Consider the following 20,513-nt stretch of genomic DNA (forward strand, 5'->3'; position numbering starts at 1 on the left):
ATGTGAAGAAGGTGGGCATTCCAGGCCAGAGGCAGGACATGGGAGAGAGAGATGAGATCGAGGTCCCTCGCTAGACGTGTGACCAGAGTCAACTCCCCAGCAGACCCCCACCCATTCAGGCCCAGATGGCTCCAATCCCCGCCCTGGGTCAGCACAGAGGGGCAGTCCTTACCAACACGCGGCCATCGGCTTTGGGCTGCCTTGCCAGGCTCACCCCCATCCACTCGTCATCTCGGTCCTCTTTGCAGGTCTTTCCACAGAGACTGCCCCGGCTCTTCCCTGGAGGTGGGGGATGGGGAAAAAAGATGTGACTTTTTAGGGAGAGGCCCGTTCCCCTCAAAGGGAGGAAGGTGCCACCTCTGTTGCCTTAAAAACATGGGTCTCCCTCTCTGCCTATTCACATAAAGAAACCACCACCTCTCGTCACTCCGAAACGAAATTATGGACCTGAACGTTGAGGAGGGGAGAGAAGGGGGCTGGGGGAGAGAGGCGGGGGCTCTCTGCAGGATGGAGGGGCAGACAAGGCCAGCCTGGTGGAAGATCAATCAGTGGCATTTATTGAGCGCTTACTGTGTGAAAAGCACTGTACTAAGCACTTGGGAGAGTAGAATACAACAGTGATTTTCATTTGTTTGTTTTTGTGATATTTGTTAAGTGCTTCCTATGTGCCAGGCACTGTTCTAAGTGCTGGGATAGATACAAGGTAATTAGATTGGATACAATCCATGTCCCACATAGGGCTCCCAGTCTTTACTCCTCATTTTCCAGATGAGGTAACTGAGGCTCAGAGAACTCAAGTGACTTGCCCAAGGTCATAGCAGACAAATGGTGGAGCCGGGATTAGAACCCAGGTCCTTCTGACTCCCAGGTCCGTGCTTCATCCCTGCCGACAAGCAGCATAGCAGGAGATAGGCATGAAAATAAATGACAGATATATACATAAATGCTGTGGGCCTGAGGAGAGGGTAGCTCTCCTAGTGCCAAAAAGACACAGATCCAAGGGCAGAGCCAACGCGGAAGGGAGAGGGAATAGTGGAAATGAAGGCTTAGTCAGGGAAGACCTCTTGGAATCTGTTGACTGTGAAGAGGGAGGGCGTTCCACGCCAGAGGCAGGATGTGGGCGAGAGAGACGAGATCAAGGACCCTCCTCAAAGAGTGACCAGAGTCAACTCCCTGGCGGACCCCCACCCAATTCAGGCCCAGACGGCTCCAATCCCTGCCCTGCCCCAAGAGAAGGGATGTGATTTTACAAAGGCTCTGAAGGTGAGGAGAACGGGGGTTCTGTTGGATATGAAGGGGGAGGGGAATCCAGACCAGAAGGAGGAGGTGGGTGAGGGTTCGGGAAGAGCAAGAATGTGGAGGTCCAGCGGTCCTTGTCCTCTCACCTCGGGCCATATCCAGCTCGGTGCACCTCCTGTCTGGGTTGGTGTGCACGCGGCATTTAAAGACGGCTCCAGGTGACTTGACCAGGGTGCTGTACTTGGAGTCCGCCTTGGGTGCTCCCACCAGGACCCTGGACATCCGAGGGAAAGCACAAGGTCAGGACATTGCGATCACCTCTCTGAACCACACAGATTTTCCTCAGTTTTGTGCAGCCCCTTGAAAATCTCCTATCTCAATAATCTGCATTTGGGGAACACTAGAAGCCACTACAATAGTAATAATAATTAAGAATGATGGGACTTTTTAAATGCTTACTATGTGCCCAGCACTGTTATAGCTCAAGTTAATCAGATTAGAAACTGTCCCTGTCTTCATGGGGCTCACATGTTTAATTCCCATTTTACGAATGAGGTCACTGAGGCCCAGAGAAGTGAAGCGACTTGCCTAAGGCCAAACTGCAGACAAGTGGCAGAGCCAGAAGTAGAACGCAGGTCACTCTGACTCCCAGGCCCCTGCTCTATCCACTAAGCCACGCTGCACCTTATGCATTCATTCATTCATTCATTCATTCATTCATTCATTCTTTCATTCAATCGTATTTATTGAGTGCCTAATGTGTGCAAAGCATTGTACTTAGGGCTTGGGAAAGTACAAGACAACAATAAATGGACACATTCCCATTTATTCCCATTCCCACAGCGAGTTTATAATCTAGAGAGGGAGACAGACAGTAATACAAATAACTAAGTAAATTGCAGATATGGACACACCTATGAGTCCACTGTTCTCATTTTCCTCAAACCATATCCACCTTGATGTCATCCCACATCACAACACGACTGCCAGGTGTGGCAGTCAGTCAATTGTATTTATTGAGTGCTTACTATGTGCAGAGCACTGCACTAAGCACTTGGGAAAGTACAATCTAATCATCTAACAGACACATTCTCTGTGCCCCCTGAAGACTGTAAGCATACTGTGGGCAGGGGATGTGTCTACCAACTCCGTCATGTGGTTATATTGTACTCTCCCAAGCACTTAGTGCAGTGTGCTGCACACAGTAAGTGTGTAATAAATATGATTGATTAATTGATTGATCATTTACCTCATCTGTAAAATGGGGATTAAGACTGTGAGTTCCTTGTGGGGCATGGACTGTGTCCTAGCTGATTATCATGTGTCCATCTCAGTGCTCAGAAGAGTGCCTAAACATAGCACAGTAAGCACTTAACAAATACCTTAAAATAATACACAAGTAGAAATTAGAAACCCACCCTGTCCCTCAAGGCGCTCACAGTCTAAGAGTTTAAGTGGGGAGAAGGGATTGGAAAAAGACACATCAGGAGTGGTGAACAACTAAAACACAATACAGATAGGCAAAACAGGGGAAGCAGCTTGGCCTACTACATAAATCACAGGCCTGGAAGTCAGAGGACCTGGGTTCTAATCCCAGCTCCTCCACTCTTCTGGGTGAATCTGGGCAAGTCACATATCTTCTCTGTGCCTCGGATATTTCATCTGTAAAATGGGGATGAAGACCGTGAGCTCTATGTGGAACAGGGACTGTGTCCAATCAGGCCCTTCTGATGCCAGTCCTGTGCTCTACCCATTAAGCCACGCTGCTTCTCTAGTTACAAGCATTATCCTGTTGAAGTTACAAACAGCAAACAGAGATTTTTTCCAAAACTTGCCCTGAAAAGAAACCTTCTCTTTCTGCTGTGGGAATGACCATGTGTGGGGGAATATAGGGGGTGGTTAAAACAGGTTTACCCCTCTGCTGGCATTGATATTTACCTCAAGCTTTCATCCAGCCTAGATTCTGCTTCGAACTACCCTTATCTGAAGGCAATTCAGCCTCCTGATAGATTCTGCTTCAATCAAAGAAACCACCTTTATCTGAAGCTAATTCGGTAGCCTGATCAAAAGGGTCGGAGAAGACCAGATGGCTTTGAACTCCAAAAACTCACTGAAAAGTTGGCATCAGCTTGGTTCCTTGCTAAACTCAGAGTTGAAAGAGATAAGCAGCCTCATTACAACACCTATTAAAACCTCCCCTGGCTCTGTTCCCGAGATAAGACTAGGAAGTGTCTTATTCAACACCCACTTCCTGGCTCTTCTACAAAGGCATCAGGGGAATAGGATGGGTAATAATAAATGCTCAGTTAATTTAATTGTGGTATTTATTAAGCGCTTACTACATGCCAAGCACTGGAGTGGAAACAAGATAATCAGGTGGACACAGTGACCATCTCCCAGGCACTGAACTAAGTACAAGTTAGCAAGTTAGGAAGCAGCATGGCTCAGTGGAAAGAGTCCGGGCTTGGGAGTCAGAGATCGTGGGTTTTAATCCCAGCTCTGCCACGTGTCAGCTGTGTAATTTTGGACAAGTCACTTAACTTCTCTGTGCCTCAGTTCCCTCATTTGTAAAAGGGGGATTAAGACTCTGAGCTCCACATGGGACAACCTGATTATCTTGTACTCTCTCCCCCCAGTGCTTATAACAGTGCTTGGCAAATAGTGCCATTCAAACAAATGCCATCATTATTAATATTATTATTATCAGATTAGGCACAGTTGTTGGTCCACAAGGGGCTCACAGTTATACTCCCCATTTAATGATGAGGGAACTGAGGCACAGTAAAGTGAAGTGACTTGTCCAACGTCACACAGCGGACAGGTGGTGGAGCCAGGAATAGGATCCAAGTCCTTTTGACTTCCAGGCCCATGCTCTATCCACTAGGCCACGCTGCTTCACACTCTTCTTCCTACCCTAGGGAGCGGATCTCCACTACCAGGCCAGGGAGCAGCGTTTCCGGAATCAACAGGCCAGTTCTCGCGGGAAGAAAGTTCCCGAAAAAGTGGTGAGTTCAGCTGAGGGAATGGGATGGTGCCGAGACATGAGGAACCTTCCTCCCCCTTCCGGCCCCAAGACTTGGCACCCACAACTCAAGCACTGCAGTGTCTCCCCACCTGATCACCCAGCTGTGTCAAGTGCTGAGAAGATTTTTTTTTTTAAATAGGCCCATTTCTGGCCATAGACTAAAAAAAGAATAATGGAACACAGCCAAGAAGACCCAAGGTTTCCAGTGGCTGCAAACACCCACCCACACAAAACGCACACACACACACACACACACACACACTGACTAGAGACCGCAAACCAAGTTACAAGCTCCCAAATGCCTCATCCGTCTTGGTCAACCCAACAGCTTTGTTCCTCCTGATAAATCTCGGGTCCCCATTCTGCACAGGAAGCTGCCCCAAATGTGATCTGGAAAGGCCCATTTCTGGACCTGGGAGTCAAACTCTCGGCATGTCCAGGGGGAAACTCTGGGGGCTGCCCAAATCCCATCCCACCAGGACCAAGGGGCCCACAGCGGAGAACGGGAAAGGCAAGGGACAAACAACAGGAAACTCCTGGAATCCATTCCCACAGGAAATAAGAGTGGCGGAAGCTAGCTGCAGCTTCTGGGGGGTGGACGTGGGGAGGTGGGGTGGAGAGGTCCATGGAGTGGAGAGGTCCACTCTGGGTCACTAGAGTCGGTCCATGAATTTATTGAATTCTTACTGTGCGCAGAGCCCTTTACTAAGCACTTGGGAGAGGACAATAGAACAGACACATTCCCTGCCCGCAACAAGTTTATAGTCTGGAGAGGTTAGGGATGGAGACAAAGAGAGTTAAAGGTGTTGGATGATCCATCCTTCATCACGTGGTTGCTCCAAGCAATCTGATGCTAATGTCAGAGACAGAGTACTGAGTTCAATGGTCCATGATGGACTGTCTGATGGTCTTCTTTAGCACACAGACATACACACGCATGTCCCATAGACTCATGAACCTATATACAGCCACGTACAAGGAAACCAAACCCACAGTTCATTCTAACTCTTCCTCAGTCTCACTATTCCCCTAGTCTCCAAATCCACCAGACCCCATCTCTCCACATCTTCAAATCCCTCCTGACACTTAACCTCCTTCAGGGAGTTTTCACTGAACAATAGAAGCAGTGTGGTCCTATGGGTAGAGCACAGGCCTTGGAGTCATAAGGACCTGTTTTCTAATCCTGGCTCCACCGCTTGACTGCTGCGTGACCTTGGGCAAGTCACTTGGCTTGCTATATGCCTCCATTATTTCATCTGTAAAATGGGGATTAAGAGTGGGAGTCCCATGTGGGACATGGACTGTGTCCAACCTGATTATCTTGTGTCTACCACAGTGCTTAGCAGAGTGCCTGGCACATAGGAAGTACCTAATACCATAAAAAAAAATCCCAACAATTCCCAACAACCTGTCACTTAAACACAACAGCTATTCTTAGTACTTGTTGATTTTGCCCCTCGCCTCAACACTTAACATACATATGAAGATTATCTTTGGTACTGTCATTTTCATTTTCAGTTATTTATTTGGAGAATGCACCCTGATTTGTGGAGGTTTGTTCCTTATTTTCTTCTAGTTCTTCCTCCTGCTTCCACTATTTGTAAACATTTCTCCACTACTAGGACTGTAAGCTCCTTGAGGACAGGGAACTTGAGTGTCTTTCTTCTGTTTTCTCTCCCACGCACTTGGTTCAATAGCCCACACTCAATGGAAGTCCATTAAATACTGCTGACATTGATTTACTCTGGTATATGCCCTAGATTATTGAGGCTCTAGTCCAAGGAGCTACCACCACCAATTATTCAATCAATCATATTTATTGAGTGCTTACTGTATGCTGAGCAACCTACTAAGTGCTTGACCGAATACAACAGAACAACAGAACAGACATATTCCCTACCCACAACGAGTTTACAGTCTGTGGGGAGACCTTCATTAATATAAGCAAATTAATTACAGATTTGGCCATGAATGCTATGGGGCTGGGAGTGGGGATGAATAAAGGGACCACGTCACCCCAACACGGTATTCCCACCTCTTTCACATCCCATAATTCTCCTCAGGGTCCCCAGTCCTTGCAGGAACAGCTCATCAGTCCTCTGTCCTGCCGCCCACTGGTGTTTCTGAATTCCAAATTCCCACCAGTTAGGGACACAATTTCTCAAGCCAACCTGCTCACTTTGCCATTTTCTCGCCTCTCCTGCAGCCAAACTCTTGCTCATATCCTCCCTTCTCCCTGGAACTCTCTCCTCCTTCACATCCAGCAGGGCATGGATCTCCCCATCTTCAAGGCCCTTTGGAAATTACATCTCCAGGAAGCCTTCCCTGATTTACATCATCTCCCCCCGTCAATCAATCAATGGTATTTAACAATTGATTGACTGAGCACTTACTGTGTGGAGAGCACTGTACTAAGAGCTTGGGAGAGTACAATTCAAAGTTGGTAGACACATTCCCTGATCTCAATGAGTTTAGCCTCCCCACCATAATTCCTTCCCCTACTGAAATTTCAGCACTTCTGCATCACCAAACACTTGAATACTCACCGTCCTCTCCTCTCCTGCATATAGCACTCATCTCCCTATATAAATTGTTTTAAAGTTACTTGTTAAACACTTACTATGTACCAGACATTGTACTAAGCACAGGGATAGATACAAGAAAATAAAGTTGGAGACAGTTCCTGTCTCACGTGGGGCTCACAGTCTTAATCACCATTTTATCGAAGATTCATTCATTCATTCAATAGTATTTATTGAGCACTTACTATGTGCAGAGCACTGTACTAAGCGCTTGGAATGTACAAATCAGCAACAGATACAGTCCTTGCCCATTGATGGGCTTACAGTCTAATCAGGGGAGACGGACAGATAAGAACAATAGCGGTAAATAGAATCAAGGGGATGAACACCTCATTAAAACAATAACAATAAATAGAATCAAGGTGATGTACATCTCATTAACATAATAAATAGGGTAATGAAAATATATACAATTGAGCGAACCAGCAAAGTGCTGAGGGGAGAGGAAGGGAGAGGGGGAGGAGTAGTGATGCAACTGAGACATAGAGAAGTTAAGGTGACTTGCCCAAGATCACACAGCAAACAAGTGGCGCAAGCAGGTTTAGAACCCAGGACCTCTGACTCCCAGGCCCGTGTTCTTTCCGCTAGGCCACGCTGCTTTGAACTCTGTTTTAGTACCCGGCAGTCCCAATAGATTGTGAACTCCTCAGGAGTGGGGATCAGGTCTTCCAACTCCACTGTATTCTCCCAAGCTCTTAGTACAGTGCTCTGCATGGAGTAAGTGTTCAATCAATACTCTCTGAGTTCTCCAGCATCTACCTTTTATGCGCTAGGCCCCCCCCCCCATCATGTCGGGAGGAATGCTGGGAATGCCAGACAGAGAAGCAGCGTAGCCTGGTGGATAGAGCATGGGCCTGGGAGTAAGAAGGACCTGGTTTCTAATCCTAGCTCCTCCTCTTGTCCGCTGTGTAATCTTGGACAAGTTACTTCACTTCTCTGTGCCTCAGTTCCCACTTCTTTGTGCCTCAGTTCCCTATTCAGTAAAATGTGGATGAAGACTGTGAGCCCCATGAGGGAAAGGGATTGTGTCCAACCTGATTAGCTTGAATCTACCCCAGTGCTTAGTACAGTGCCTGGCATCTAGTAAGCACTTAACAAATACTTTTTTAAAAAAAGGCCAGAGAATCAGCTTGACCTAGTGAATAGAGCACAGGCCTGGGACTCAGAAGGACCTGGGTTTTAATCCCAAGCCCACCACTTGTCTTCTGTGTGACCCTGGGCAAGTCACTCTGCTTCTCTGGACCTCAGTTACCACACCTGGAATATGGAGATTAAAATTGGGAGCTCCATGGGGGACAGGGACTGTGTCCATCCTGATTAAACTTGAAATCCACCCCACTGCTTAGAACAGTGCCTGGCACATAGTCAGTGCTCAACAAATACCATTAAAAAACCAACAACTTAATAAACACCACAAAGCAGCAGGCAGTGAGTAGCAGGCCAGTTTGGAGGCTATAGCCTTAGCTACCAGCAAAGCTCACCGGAAGGGAGGTGAGGCTCAGTTCAGACTAAGAAATGAAGGGTGACGGTGCGGTCCCATGTAGGAAAAGAAAGGAAGGAATCACTCGGCTTTGGAAAACCGAAGCAAAGGGCAACTTCCAGAATCTTGTGAGGGAGTTATAAAAGCCTGCTGATTTCTTCTAATAATCTTCCCTCTCACAGAAAAACAAATCAATGAATCCAGTTTCCAAGAATTTCCCTTCCTTGGGGCAGAAGCCCAGAATTCCAGCCTCTCTCGGGGGCCAGGAGTCTCCGGTGCTTGTCTTGGGGCATCATCAAATGAGCCGCCAACTTCCGAATCCGGGCCCTGCCAAGAGAAGGTGCCGAGCAAACCCTTAAAGACTTTTACCCCCAAACCCTCCAAAGCAAGGAAAGAGGGGGGTTTCGCTCCTTCACCCAGGAGAAGGGCAGGGGCTCTCTTTCTGGTCAGATGCAGGGAGGGTCTTAGAGAGCTGACTGGCCCATTCAATCAGTGGTATTTATTGAGCGCTTACTTTGTGCAGCACACTTTAAGGGCTTGGAAAAGTATGATGGAACAGACACGTTACCTGCCCACAACGATATCACACTGGACCTCCCCAGATGCAAGCGTTTCAGGGTGAGTGGTAGCGTACTCTCACAAATGCTTAGTACAGTGTTCTACACACAGTAAGCACTCAATAAATACCACTGATTAGCTGACTGACTCAGTGAAACAGAAAAAGAGAGCTGAGCGGGTCTTTTCTGCGTCATAGGCATTTCTTGAACTCGAGATTTTGGAGGGGAGCGAGACCTCAATATCCTGACATCGGGTCCAACTTTTGTCCTGGTGGGGCTACTGTAAGAGAGTCCAGGGCCGTACCCAGGAACCCGCTCCTCCTCTCCTGCCAGGGAAGGGGTTGGCATTCCCACACAAGAGGATGGTCCGCCCCTTCCCAGGAGGGCTCCAGAAGAATGCTCTGTTTCTCTATATCTAGGCCTTTTCCCCTCATTATGGTGTGGGCTTGGCTTGTCCGGTCTATCACATGCCGAAAGGGAAGCTGAACAGGGAACGTTTCTGCTAACTCTGTCGTACTGCGTGGCCTAGTGGAGTCGGAAGGACCCGGGTTCTAATCCCAGCTCCTCCACTGGTCAGCAGTGTAACCTCGGGTGAGTGACTTCACTTCTCTGAGCCTGTTACCTCATCTGGAAAATGGAGAGTGAGACTGAGCCCCCTGTGGGACAGGGACTGTGTCCAACCCGCTTAGCTTGTATCTACCACAGGACTGAGTACAGTGCCTGGCACGTACTAAGCATTTAACAAAATATCATAACTACTAGCCTTCCTCCCTGTCACTTCAGGAAGAGTTCTGGGAATGCCAGTCAGACTAAACAGTGGGAGAGACGGCTGGAAAACCTGTGCCTCAGTGACCTCATCTACAAAATGGGGATGAAGCCTGTGAGCCTCATGTGGGACAGGGACTGTATCCAACCCTGTTTAGCTTGTATCTACCCCAGCGCTTAGAAACGGTGCTTGCCAAGGGTAATTGCTGAACAAATGCCACAATCACCATTATTATTATTACTCTTCAAGCTTAGTATGGTGCTCTGCACTTGAGAAATTATTATTATTATGGCACCTGTTGAGTTCTAAGTTCTGGGATAGATACAAATTCATCAGGTTGGACCCAGCCCCCGTCCCACAAGGGGCTCACAGTCTACAGAGGAGGGAGTAAGATTTAATCCCCAATATACAGATGGGGTAACTGAGGGCCCAAGAAGTGAAGTGACTTGCCCCAGGTCAGCAGCTAACAAGGGGCAGAGTCCAGATCCTCTGACCTCCAAGCATGGGCTCTTTTCACTAGGCCACACTGCTTCTTGATTAATTGATCGATTGAGGCTGACCAGTCCTGTCCCTGATAATAATAATAATAATAATAATGTTGGTATTTGTTAAGCGCTTACTATGTGCCAAGCACTGCTCTAAGCACTGGGGTAAATACAAGGTAATCAGGTTGTCCCACATAGGGTTTACAGTGTTCATCCCCATTTTACAGATGAGGTAACTGAGTCACAGAGAAGTTAAATGACTTGCCCAAGGTCACACAGCTGACAAGCGGTGGAGCCTGGATTAGAACCCATGACCTCTGATTCCCAAGCCCGGGCTCTTTCCACTGAGCCACTCTGCTTCTCACTGCCATCTTGAGGAAAGTCAAATCCCTCCCCTTCCCCTGTGCTGGTCACTCTCTCAATTTGGAGGTTCTACCCACCCGAATCATTCTAGCACACTCTTTGGCCCCACCATTTGTCTGCTGTGTGACCTTGAGGAAGTCACTTTGCTTCTCTGTGCCTCAGTTACCTCATTTGTAAAAATGGGGATTAAAACGATGAGCCTCACAAGGGACAGGAACTGCATCCAACCTGACAAACTTCTATCTACACCAGTGCTTAGAACAGTTCTTGGCACCTATTAGGTGCTTAACAAATATCATCATTATTATTATTATCATTATTTAGTTCTAAACAGGTAACCGACATTTACTTCATTTAAGGGTTTCAACTACAACAGTAGCTGTTTAATCATTCAATCAATCCATCAGTGGAATTTATTGAGTACTTACTGTGTCCAGAGCACTGTGCTAAGTGCTTGGGAGGGGACAATATATCCTGCCCATGAGCAGCAGAGTCTAGAGAAGTCAAGAGAATCTTTAAACTTAATCTGGGAACACCAGCCAATCCCCTTCGATGGTTGCTCCTAACATGTCCAGGGAACCCTTGGGGCTCTCTGGTAGTGCACCCCCAGGTCGCTCCTCTAGTTTGATGCTACTCTTTCTGGGAGCTTAGAGGTGGAAACCCCAAAAGTCATGGGAGGTCTTCCCAGATGTCGAATTCATCCTTTCCTTAAAGCGAGGGGCTACCATCCCTTCCCCAGGTTTTGCTCATACGTCCCAGGCACACACCAGCTTCCACCCCCATTTCCCCACCCCCTCCTCCTAGCCTAGTTCCTCTCCTGTCATTGGCTAAGCTCTGTTGTCACCAAGGGAGTGAATGACACCCAGTGCTTAGTACAGTGCTTGGCCCATAGTAAGTGCCTAACAAATACCATTATTATTATTATTATTTTTATCCCAGTCCAGTGAGCTTTCCCTCTGAGGGAGAGAAGCAACGTGGTCTTTGAAAAGAGCACGGGCCTGGGAGTCAGAGGACCTGGGTTCTAAACCCAGCTCTTCCACTTGTCTTCTGGGTGACCGTGGGCAAACCACTTCTCTTCTCTGGGCCTCAGTTCCCTCATCTGGAAAATGGGGATGAAGAACATGAGGCCAATGTGGGACAGGCACTGTGTCCCACCTGATTAGCTTACGTTTGCCCCACTGCTTATTACTGTGCCTCTCATATAGTAAGCACCACAAAATACCATTATTATTATTAATATTATAGATTCCCTATTCTAGAATCTTCAGGCCTTTCCCCCTTATACACACACACACACACACACACGCACGTATGTGTCTGTATGTGTATGCATATACATATATGTGGCGGAGGTTGCGAGGGAGCAGCTGAGCTGGATCTTATCACCCCTAAATCCCCACAAAAGAGTCCCCAGAGTCACTTGAGAGTATCCAGACCCCTTGCTAGGTGGCTACAGCCTTCAAAAGAATCCAGTCAGCCATGGGGAGAAGGACCCATTGATGAGGAGTGGGATTTTATCGGAGCCAGACCGTATCACAGTGCAGCTGGCTATGGAATCCAATCCGACTTGAAGACTCCCCCCACCCCGCCTCGCTTGTCTCTCCAAGGCTTTGTCGGAAGTTACGCAAACCAGGTGGCTTTCCAGGTCTGACTTTTTGCCACTCAAAGAGGACTCCCCTCTTAACACCTCTTAACACCTCCCCATCCTCTTTCTGGAGCCCCCGGGAGCATCAGTGATTCCACCATCCTCAGCGGGATCAACGGCAGGAAACATTACTCTGAGATAGTAATAATAATTGTGGTATTTGTCAAGCGCTTACTATGTGCCAGGCACTGTACTAAGCGCTGGGGTGGATACGAGCAAATCAGGTTGGACCCGGTCCCCGAACCAAATGGGGCTCACAGTCTCAATCTCCAGTTTACAGATAAGGGAACTTCTTAGACCCAGAGAAGTGAAGTGACTCACTCAAGGTCAAACAGTAGACAAGTGGAGGAGCCGTGACTAGAACCCAGATCCTTCTGTCACCCAGGCTCAGGCTCTATCCACTAGGCCATCCCGATTCCCTTTTGATGCCAAATCCTTCCTCCAAGGGCCCTACCTCACAACCGCCTGACGACCTCACCAAACCTCCCAAGTCAGATCCCTTCTCCCTCCTTCATTCGTTTTCTTCTGGAGCGTCACGTATCGATCCGTCCCCAGAGCCAGAGACGTGAGAGGCGAGATGCCAGGGAGGAAGGCAGACCACCCAAATCATTCTGGGGGCCAAGGGGGTGTGAAAGAAATGCATTGGGGAGCATTGGACATCGGCCTGAATCCACTCATTTCTATTCCGGGCTACTCCAGTTCCAGTCTCGCCAGCTGAGGGATCGGTCCGTATCGAGGAGCGAGAGAGAGGCAGGCTTTGTGGATGTTTGCAGACACGCGCTGTTCCTGTTCCCATTCAGAGCACGCCCCCTGACACAAGCTACATCTACTAAAAGAACAGCTCATTTGGTGTTTAAGTAAGTTCCTTAGCACTTATGTAATCATAATAATCGTCGTGGCATTTGTTAAGTGCTTACTATGTGCATGGCGTTCGTTAAGCGCTGGGGTAGATCCAAGCAAATCAGGTCCCACATCCTGTCCCACAACGGGCTCAAGGTCTTAATCCCTATTTTACAGATGAGGAGACTGAGGCACAGAGAAATGAAGTGACTTGGCCAAGGTGGCACAGCAGACAAGTGGCAGAGGTGGCATTAGAACCCAGGACCTTCTGACTCCCAGGCCCGTGCTGGGAAGAAGCATGTCCTAATGGAAAGAGCACAGGCTTGGGAGTCAGAGGAGCTGGAGTCTAATCCGGCTCCGCCACGTACCTAGGGTGTGGCCTTAGTCGAGTCACAGCTTCTCTGGGCCTCGGTTCCTTCATCTGCAAAATGGGGATTCAAAATTTGTTCTCTCTCCTCCTTAGAAGCTCCACGTAGGACTTATATTCTATCTACCCCACTGCTTAGTACAGTGCTTGGCTCATAGTAAATACTTCACAGATAACACAATGATTCCTATTTTTGTTATACTGATCCGTGAACACCACGTATTTATGCCATCTATGCTATTGCTATTTGTATCGTCGGCCTTCCTGCTACTCCCACTGACAGAAAATGATTTGAGTCTGCCGGTCTCCCCTACTAGAGCTGTGCCCAGGGCCGGAAAAGGCCCGGATCCTTATCCCTGTCACCCTCTGGACTCCCCCATAGCCACTGGGTGAGCCCCTAAATGACCCTCTCTGGGAACGGATGCCCAGGATCAGAAGGGGCCTGGATATTTGTCCTTGTCCCAATCTGGACTGCCCCCAGGACTCGCTCCCGGAATTGGAAACCTACTGCTGCTGCTGCTGCTGCTTCTTCCAGGGTCTTCTGACCCAGACTGGTTGAGGAGCTTTTCTAAAGCACGGTGTAGGAGGGGGGGGGGGGGGGGGGGGTGGACGAACCCCACTCCCACACCCCCCGGGGCTTGGACTGGATGTGGCTCCTTTTGCTCATTCTTTTGATCGTATTTATTGAGTGCTTACTATGTGTAGAGCGCTGTATTCAGTGCTTGGGGGAGTACAATGCAACAATAAACACATTCTCTCCTCACCACGAGCTTACACTCTAGAGGACTGCTCCTGCTCATGGGGAGCAAAGTCAGGGGGAGGAATAACCCCTAAGAGGAAAGGAATTGGCTGCCCCGGAGCATTTAGGACAGTACCTGGCACACAGTAAGGAGCAGAGTGCCCTAGTGGAAAGAGAATGGGCCTGGGAGTCAGAGGACATGGGTTCTACTCCCCGCTCTGCCATACGTCTGCTGGGCGACCTGGGGCAAGTCACTTCACTTCTCTGGGCCCCATCTGTAAAATACGGATTTAGACTGTGAACCCAATTCATAGAACAGTGCTTGCCACATAGTAAGTACTTAACAAATACCACAGTTACTATTATCATTACTAAGCGTTCAGTAAATGTGCTTGACTGACTCAGAGAAAGAAAGCCCAAATTCAAGGAGGAAGAAGAAGGGGGCTGAACGTGAGGCAAGGTTTTGGTTTTTTTTAACGTTCCTCAGTTCGTGGGTGACTGGCCTAGGCCTAGGGAAAAAGAAGGCCGTATAGCCGGTGGAGAGGGGGTGCTAGCAGGGTCAAATGACCAAGAGAAGCAGTATGGGTTAGTGGATAGAGCCCGAGCCTGGGAGTCAGAAGATCATGAGTTCTGATCCTGGCTCCGCCACTTGTCTGCTGTGTGACCTTGGGCAAATAACGTCACTTCTCTGTGCTTCAGTTACTTCATCTGTTAAATGGGGATTAAGACTGTGAACCCCATGTGGGACAGGGACTGTGTTCAGCCTGATTTGCTTGTATCTACCCCAGCACTTAATACAGTGCCCGGCACAAAGTAAGCGCTTAATAAATACCATAATTTTTATTATAAGGATGGGGATCGGAGAGAAACGCAATCACACGGTTCCTCCATGCGTCCTAGGGTTGACCGTTAATTGGATCCAGAACCGGCTTTGCTCACAACGTGGTGCTTTTATGCGGTTGCAGGGAAGACCAATAGTTGTGAAGTTTCCAAAAGAAAGCACTCAGGCCCAAAAGCAGCATCAGAATGAGGCGTGCCAGAACCCTGGGTATTCCCAAGGAGGGGGAAGCTACCAACTATCAATTAATCAGTGATAGTTATTGAGCACTTACTTTGTACCGAGCACTGTACTTGGCACTTGGGAGAGTATACTAGAGCAGAGTCGGTAGACATGTTCCCTGCTCATGACTAAAAGGCCCCACAGCCCTCGGCCCAGCCTTCCACCATCTTCCGAAGAAACAGCCCAACCTTGATCCCCCTCCTAACCACTCCCAGATGGGTTTCGGCTCCGGGGGGCGGGGGGGACTGCAGCTGTGTGTGTGTGTGTGTGTGTGTGTGTGTGTGTGTGTGTGTGTGTATGAGGGCCCACCTGCTCAGCGAGACCTCCCTCCCTCCCAGGGGGCCTGGATTGAACCTCAGGCTGGCTGTCAAAGGAGGGAGGCTTTCCCGGGTCGCTGTTGAAGCAACAGTTTCACTGCTCAATCCCAGACCGCAAGTGCCCAGCCCCAAGATCAGCGGGCAACGAGACGGGGAGAGGGGAACCTCCAACGAACCGGGCGTCGAGGGACCCATCCCCACCCCCACCCCCTGCCCTGTCTGTCTTGCTCAGAACCAGCCCCTGGCCCAGACTTTCGGCCAAGCCTCCAAACTGACGGGAGACCCCAGCCCTTCCCTTTCCCCCAGCTATTTTGGGAATGGAGAAAATGTGTCAGAAAAGGGCAGGCGTTTTTTTTCCGTGGTTCGTGCTTTTCCTCGACGCACCAGGCCCGCTTGTTCCAGCCCACTCCGGATGAAGTTACTTCGGGGGTGTTGGGGTGGACAGGGAGAAGGGTTCTGGTCCCATGGGCGGCCCGCAATTCCTTGGTAAGGGCCCCGGGAGGGAGGAGGAGGATTGAGGTGGGGGAATGAGCAGGCAAACGTGGTGACAGAGGCAGGGGGTTGCTGGGGAGAAAGGGAGAAAGAGGCTTGGGTCTATTTTTGGAAGAGAGTGAACCCGAAGTCAGTAGAGGAAGCTGTAGCAAGACCTGTCTCTTCCCTGACCCGGGGCCAGCTGCTCCCAGTCCATACCCCTCTCCCTATTCCCTGCCCCTCAATCCCTCAGCCTTAGAAGCTTCTGTTTCTGCAAATTGGAGCAGGGTGGTCTGAGCACCCAGCTCTCTCTCTCTCTCTCTCTCAATCGTGTTTATTGAGTGCTGACTATGTGCAGAGCACTGCATTAAGTGCTTGGGAGAGGATTACACAACAATAAACAGACGCATTCCCAGCCCTCGACAAGTTTACAGGCTAGGTGCGGGGAGACAGACGTCGATACAAATAAATAAATGACAGATACGGACGTTAGTGCTGTGGGGTTGGGAGGGGGAAGAGCAAAGGGAGCGGGTCAGGGTGACTCAGAAGGGAGTGGGAGATGAAGAAAAGTGGGGGCTTAGTCAGGGAAGGCCTCTTGGAGGAGATGGGCCTTCGTCGGGCCTTTGAAGGAGGGGAGAGTCATTGTCTGTCGGATTTGAAGAGGGAGGGCATTCCAGGCCAGAGGTAGGACATGGGCGAGGGGTCGGCGGCGAGATAGATGAGATGGAGTTACAGTGAGAAGGTTGGCATAAGAGGGGCAGAGTGTGTGCGATGGGTTGTAGTAGGACAATCGTGAGGTGAGGTAGGAGGGGGCGAGGTAGTGGACTGCTTTAAAGCCGATGGTGAGGAGTTTTTGTTACACACACATACTTACACACACACACACCACAGAAGGCATCGGGTATGGCCGTTCCCCATCCCCATGGGACCGGGTCTTCCTTGGTTCCTCGGTGGGGAGGTGGGGCCCCTAAACTCCTGATGACCCCTCCCCAGGCCGCAGGAGGACGGACGGACGGATGGAGGGACGGACGGATGGAAGGACGGACGGATGGACGTCTGTGGGTCCCACCCACAGTAGCAGACGAGTGGGAGGAGTGGGAGGGGGCGTTATGCCAGAGGGCTCGGTACCACGCCGCTCCTCCTTGCCCGGTTCCTCTCCGTCCATTCGTTCGTTCCTTCGGTCGCGTTTATCGAGCGCTTACTGTGTGTGCGAAGCACTCTCCTAAGCGCTCGGGAGAGGGCATCAACAAACAAACACATTCCTGCCCACAACGGGCTCGCGGGTTTCCCCCTCCCCACTTTCAGGGGCCCGTGCCCGGGGAAGAAGGGGCAGGAACCTCCCCCCACCCCAACACACACACACACCCATCACACAACCCCCCCACATGCCCGAACCCAGGTACCCAAACAAACAACAGACCCGCCACATCCCCCAGGCGCTGGAGGGGGACCCTCCACCCCCCCACCCCGGGGACCTTTCAACCTGCTCCGTCGGGCCTGTCCTAAGCGCTCAGTACAGAGTCAGTGCCCGACGCCAACAGCACTGAAGGGACAGCTCCGGGTTCCGGGCCGCGCGGGGATGGGATCGGTAGGGAGTGGGGGACTCCGGGGTCCTCGGGGATGAGATTCTAGACTGTGACCCCGTTGTGGGCAGGGACTGTCTATCTTTGTTGCCGAATTGTACTTTCCCGAGCGTTTAGTACAGTGCCCTGCACACAGTAAACGCTCAATAACTACAATTGAATGAATGAATGAATGAATCAGTGGGGGGTGGGGGACTCCGGGGGACTCCGGGGTCCGCGGGGATGGGAAACATTGGGAATGGGGGACTCCGGGATCATCGGGGATGGGATCGGAAGGGAGTGGGGCACTCCGGGGTCCTCGGGGATGGGATCTGAAGGGGATGGGGGTCTCGGTGGGGAGTGGGGGACTCCGGGATCCTCAGGGAGGGGATCGGTGGGGAGTGGGGGACTCCGGGGTCCTCGGGGATGGGAATCATTGGGAATGGGGGACTCCGGGGTCCTCGGGGAGGGGATCGGTGGCGGATAGGGGACTCTGGGGTCCTCCGGGAGGGAATCGGCGGGGGATAGGGGACTCCGGGATCCTCAGGGAGGGGATCGGTGGGGAGTGGGGGACTCCGGGATCCTCGGGGAGGGGATCGATGGGGAGTGGGGGGCTCCGGGGTCCTCGGGGAGGGGATCGGTGGGGAGTGGGGGACTCTGGGGTCCTCGGGGATGGAATCGGTGGGGGATAGGGGACTCCGGGGTCCTCGGGGATGGGAACCATTGGGAATGGGGGACTCCGGGGTCCGCGGGGATGGGAAACATTGGGAATGGGGGACTCCGGGGTCCTCAGGGAGGGGATCGGTGGGGGTTGGGGAACTCCGGGGTCCTCGGGGAGGGGATCGGTGGGGGATGGGGAACTCCGGGGTCCACGGGGAAGGGAACCATTGGGAATGGGGGAATCCGGGGTCCTCGGGGATGGGATAGGTGGGGAGTGGGGGACTCCGGGGTCCTCGGGGATGGGAACCATTGGGAATGGGGGACTCCGGGGTCCTCGGGGATGGGATAGGTGGGGAGTGGGGGACTCCGGGGTCCTCGGGGATGGGAACCATTGGGAATGGGGGACTCCGGGGTCCTCGGGCATGGGATCGGTGGGGGTTGGGGAACTCCGGGGTCCACGGGGAAGGGAACCATTGGGAATGGGGGACCCCGGGGTCCTCGGGGATGGGATCGGTGGGGAGGGTTGGGGAGGGGGACTCACCAGCGCGTGTTGTCGTGGACGTGCTGGAGGACGGCGTAGCCGAAGAAGGAGTCGGGGGGGCCCTGGAAGAGCAGGGTCTGGTCCGGGCCCAGGTTGTAGCCCCAGCCCAGAGAGCCCAGCGCCGCCGCCGCCGCAGACAGAGCCCCCAGCAGCGCCCGGAGACCCCCGCCCCGGACCCCCCGGGACCCCCGGGACCCCGAACCCCCCGCATCCCCCGGGCCCGACCCCCGGCCCATGGCCCGCTCCGCTCACGAGGACCGGCCCCGGAAGGGCGGGCAGAAGGCGGGCGGCGGGAGGACCGACGGCGGGCGGCGGCGGGGACGGGGGGCGCCGCGGCCCGGGACCCTCCGACCCCCCGCCTTCGCGACGCTTAATCCGAGGTCCGGGCGGGACCCCTCGGCTGCGGGCCGGGGGGCGGGGGGCGGGGGGCGGGGGGCGGCGCCGGCCCACCCCTCCCCCCTTCCCTCCCTCCGCTCCGGGGTATGGGGGGGTCGCCCGGGGGTCGGGGAGGGGGTGGGGTGGGGTGGTCTGTCCGCAGCGGTCCCCACCCCGGGGAGCCGCCCCTGCTGCCGGGGAGGTGCGTGCGGGCTCTGTGATGCCCGGGTGCGGGTGAGTCCGGGTGGGTGCCCGCCTGTGCAGCCGGGGAGGTCTGGGGCTGGGTCTGGGTGTGTGTGTGTGTGTGTGTGTGTGTGTGTGCGTGCGTGCGTGCCGGGGTGTGAATGCGCGGTGGTCGGTGCGGTGCGAAGCGGTGCGGTGCAGAGCGCTGCGGGGAGGAGATGCTCGGTGCAGGGCGCTTCCCGCTCCCGGGCCCGGGGCGCCCCCTGCAGGCCCCGAGCGGAGCCGCCGGCCGGGGCCCGGGATGGGCCGGGATGGGCCGGGATGGGGGCCGGGATGGGGGCCGGGATGGCACGGGATGGGGGCCGGGATGGCACGGGATGGGGGCCGGGATGGCACGGGATGGGGGCCGGGAGGAGGGGCCTGGGGGGGGGGGGGACGGGCCCAGGCGTCCCGCCCCTCCCCGCGCCGGGGGAGCCGATGGAGCGGGGCCCGGGGGACGGGAGACCCAACGACAACCGCCAACACCCCAAACCTGCCTCCAGCGGCCTCCCGGCAGGCGGGGACGGGGGCACCGGGAGGAGGAGGAGGAGGGAGAGGAAGGAGAAAGATGAGGAGGAGGAGGAAAAGGAGGAGAAGAAGGAGGAGGAAGAGGAAAAGGAGGAGGAGAAGGAGGAGGAAGAAGAAAATGGGGGGGGGGGGAGAGGAGGAAGATGAGGAGGAGAAGGAAGAGGAAAAGGAGGAGGAGGAGGAAGAGGTGGATGAAAAGGAGGAGGATGAAGAGGAGAAGGAGGAGGAGGAAGAGGAAAAGGAGGAGGAGGAGGAAGAGGTGGATGAAGAGGAGAATGAAGAGGAGAATGAAGAGGAGAAGGAGGAGGAGGGGAAGGAAGAAAATGAGGAGGAGGAGGAAGATGAGGAAGAGGAGGAGGAGAAGCAGAAGAGTGAGGAGGGGAAGGAGGAAGATGAGAAGGAGGAAGAAGAGGGGGAGGAGGAGAAGAAAAAGGAGGAGGAGGAGAAGGATCTCTGAGGTAAAGAACACACAGAATCTTACCTTCCACCTGGGCAAACGATGTCTAGGTTTGCAGAGATTTTGAAGGAGAAGGGAAATGTGGACAGGCAGCTGCAGAAGCATTTTGGCTCCAACGGTATCTATCCCTCTGCCTGGGAGATCAATCAGTGACATTGATTGAGCACTTACTGCATGCAGAGCATTGTACTAAACGCTTGGGAGAGCACAAGGCAGTCCAGTTGGTAGACAC

At 52.4% G+C, this 20,513-nt stretch overlaps 1 protein-coding gene across 1 annotated transcript in view; it reads right to left on the bottom strand.

Annotated features, from left to right (window-relative positions):
• Positions 1 to 18,935, bottom strand: part of ITGA9 (integrin subunit alpha 9) — a 286,676-nt gene extending 267,741 nt beyond the window's left edge. The window contains exons 1-3 of the mRNA XM_029049589.2: positions 18,700 to 18,935; positions 1,386 to 1,513; positions 173 to 279 (exon numbers count right to left, since the gene is read on the bottom strand). Coding sequence (XP_028905422.1) covers positions 173 to 279; positions 1,386 to 1,513; positions 18,700 to 18,935 — 471 coding nt within the window. The remainder of the gene's footprint in view (positions 1 to 172; positions 280 to 1,385; positions 1,514 to 18,699) is intronic.
• Positions 18,936 to 20,513: the final 1,578 nt, after the last annotated feature.

This window comes from Ornithorhynchus anatinus, chromosome 21 (assembly GCF_004115215.2).
Source record: "Ornithorhynchus anatinus isolate Pmale09 chromosome 21, mOrnAna1.pri.v4, whole genome shotgun sequence".
In the NCBI taxonomy this organism is placed as follows: Eukaryota; Metazoa; Chordata; class Mammalia; order Monotremata; family Ornithorhynchidae; genus Ornithorhynchus; species Ornithorhynchus anatinus.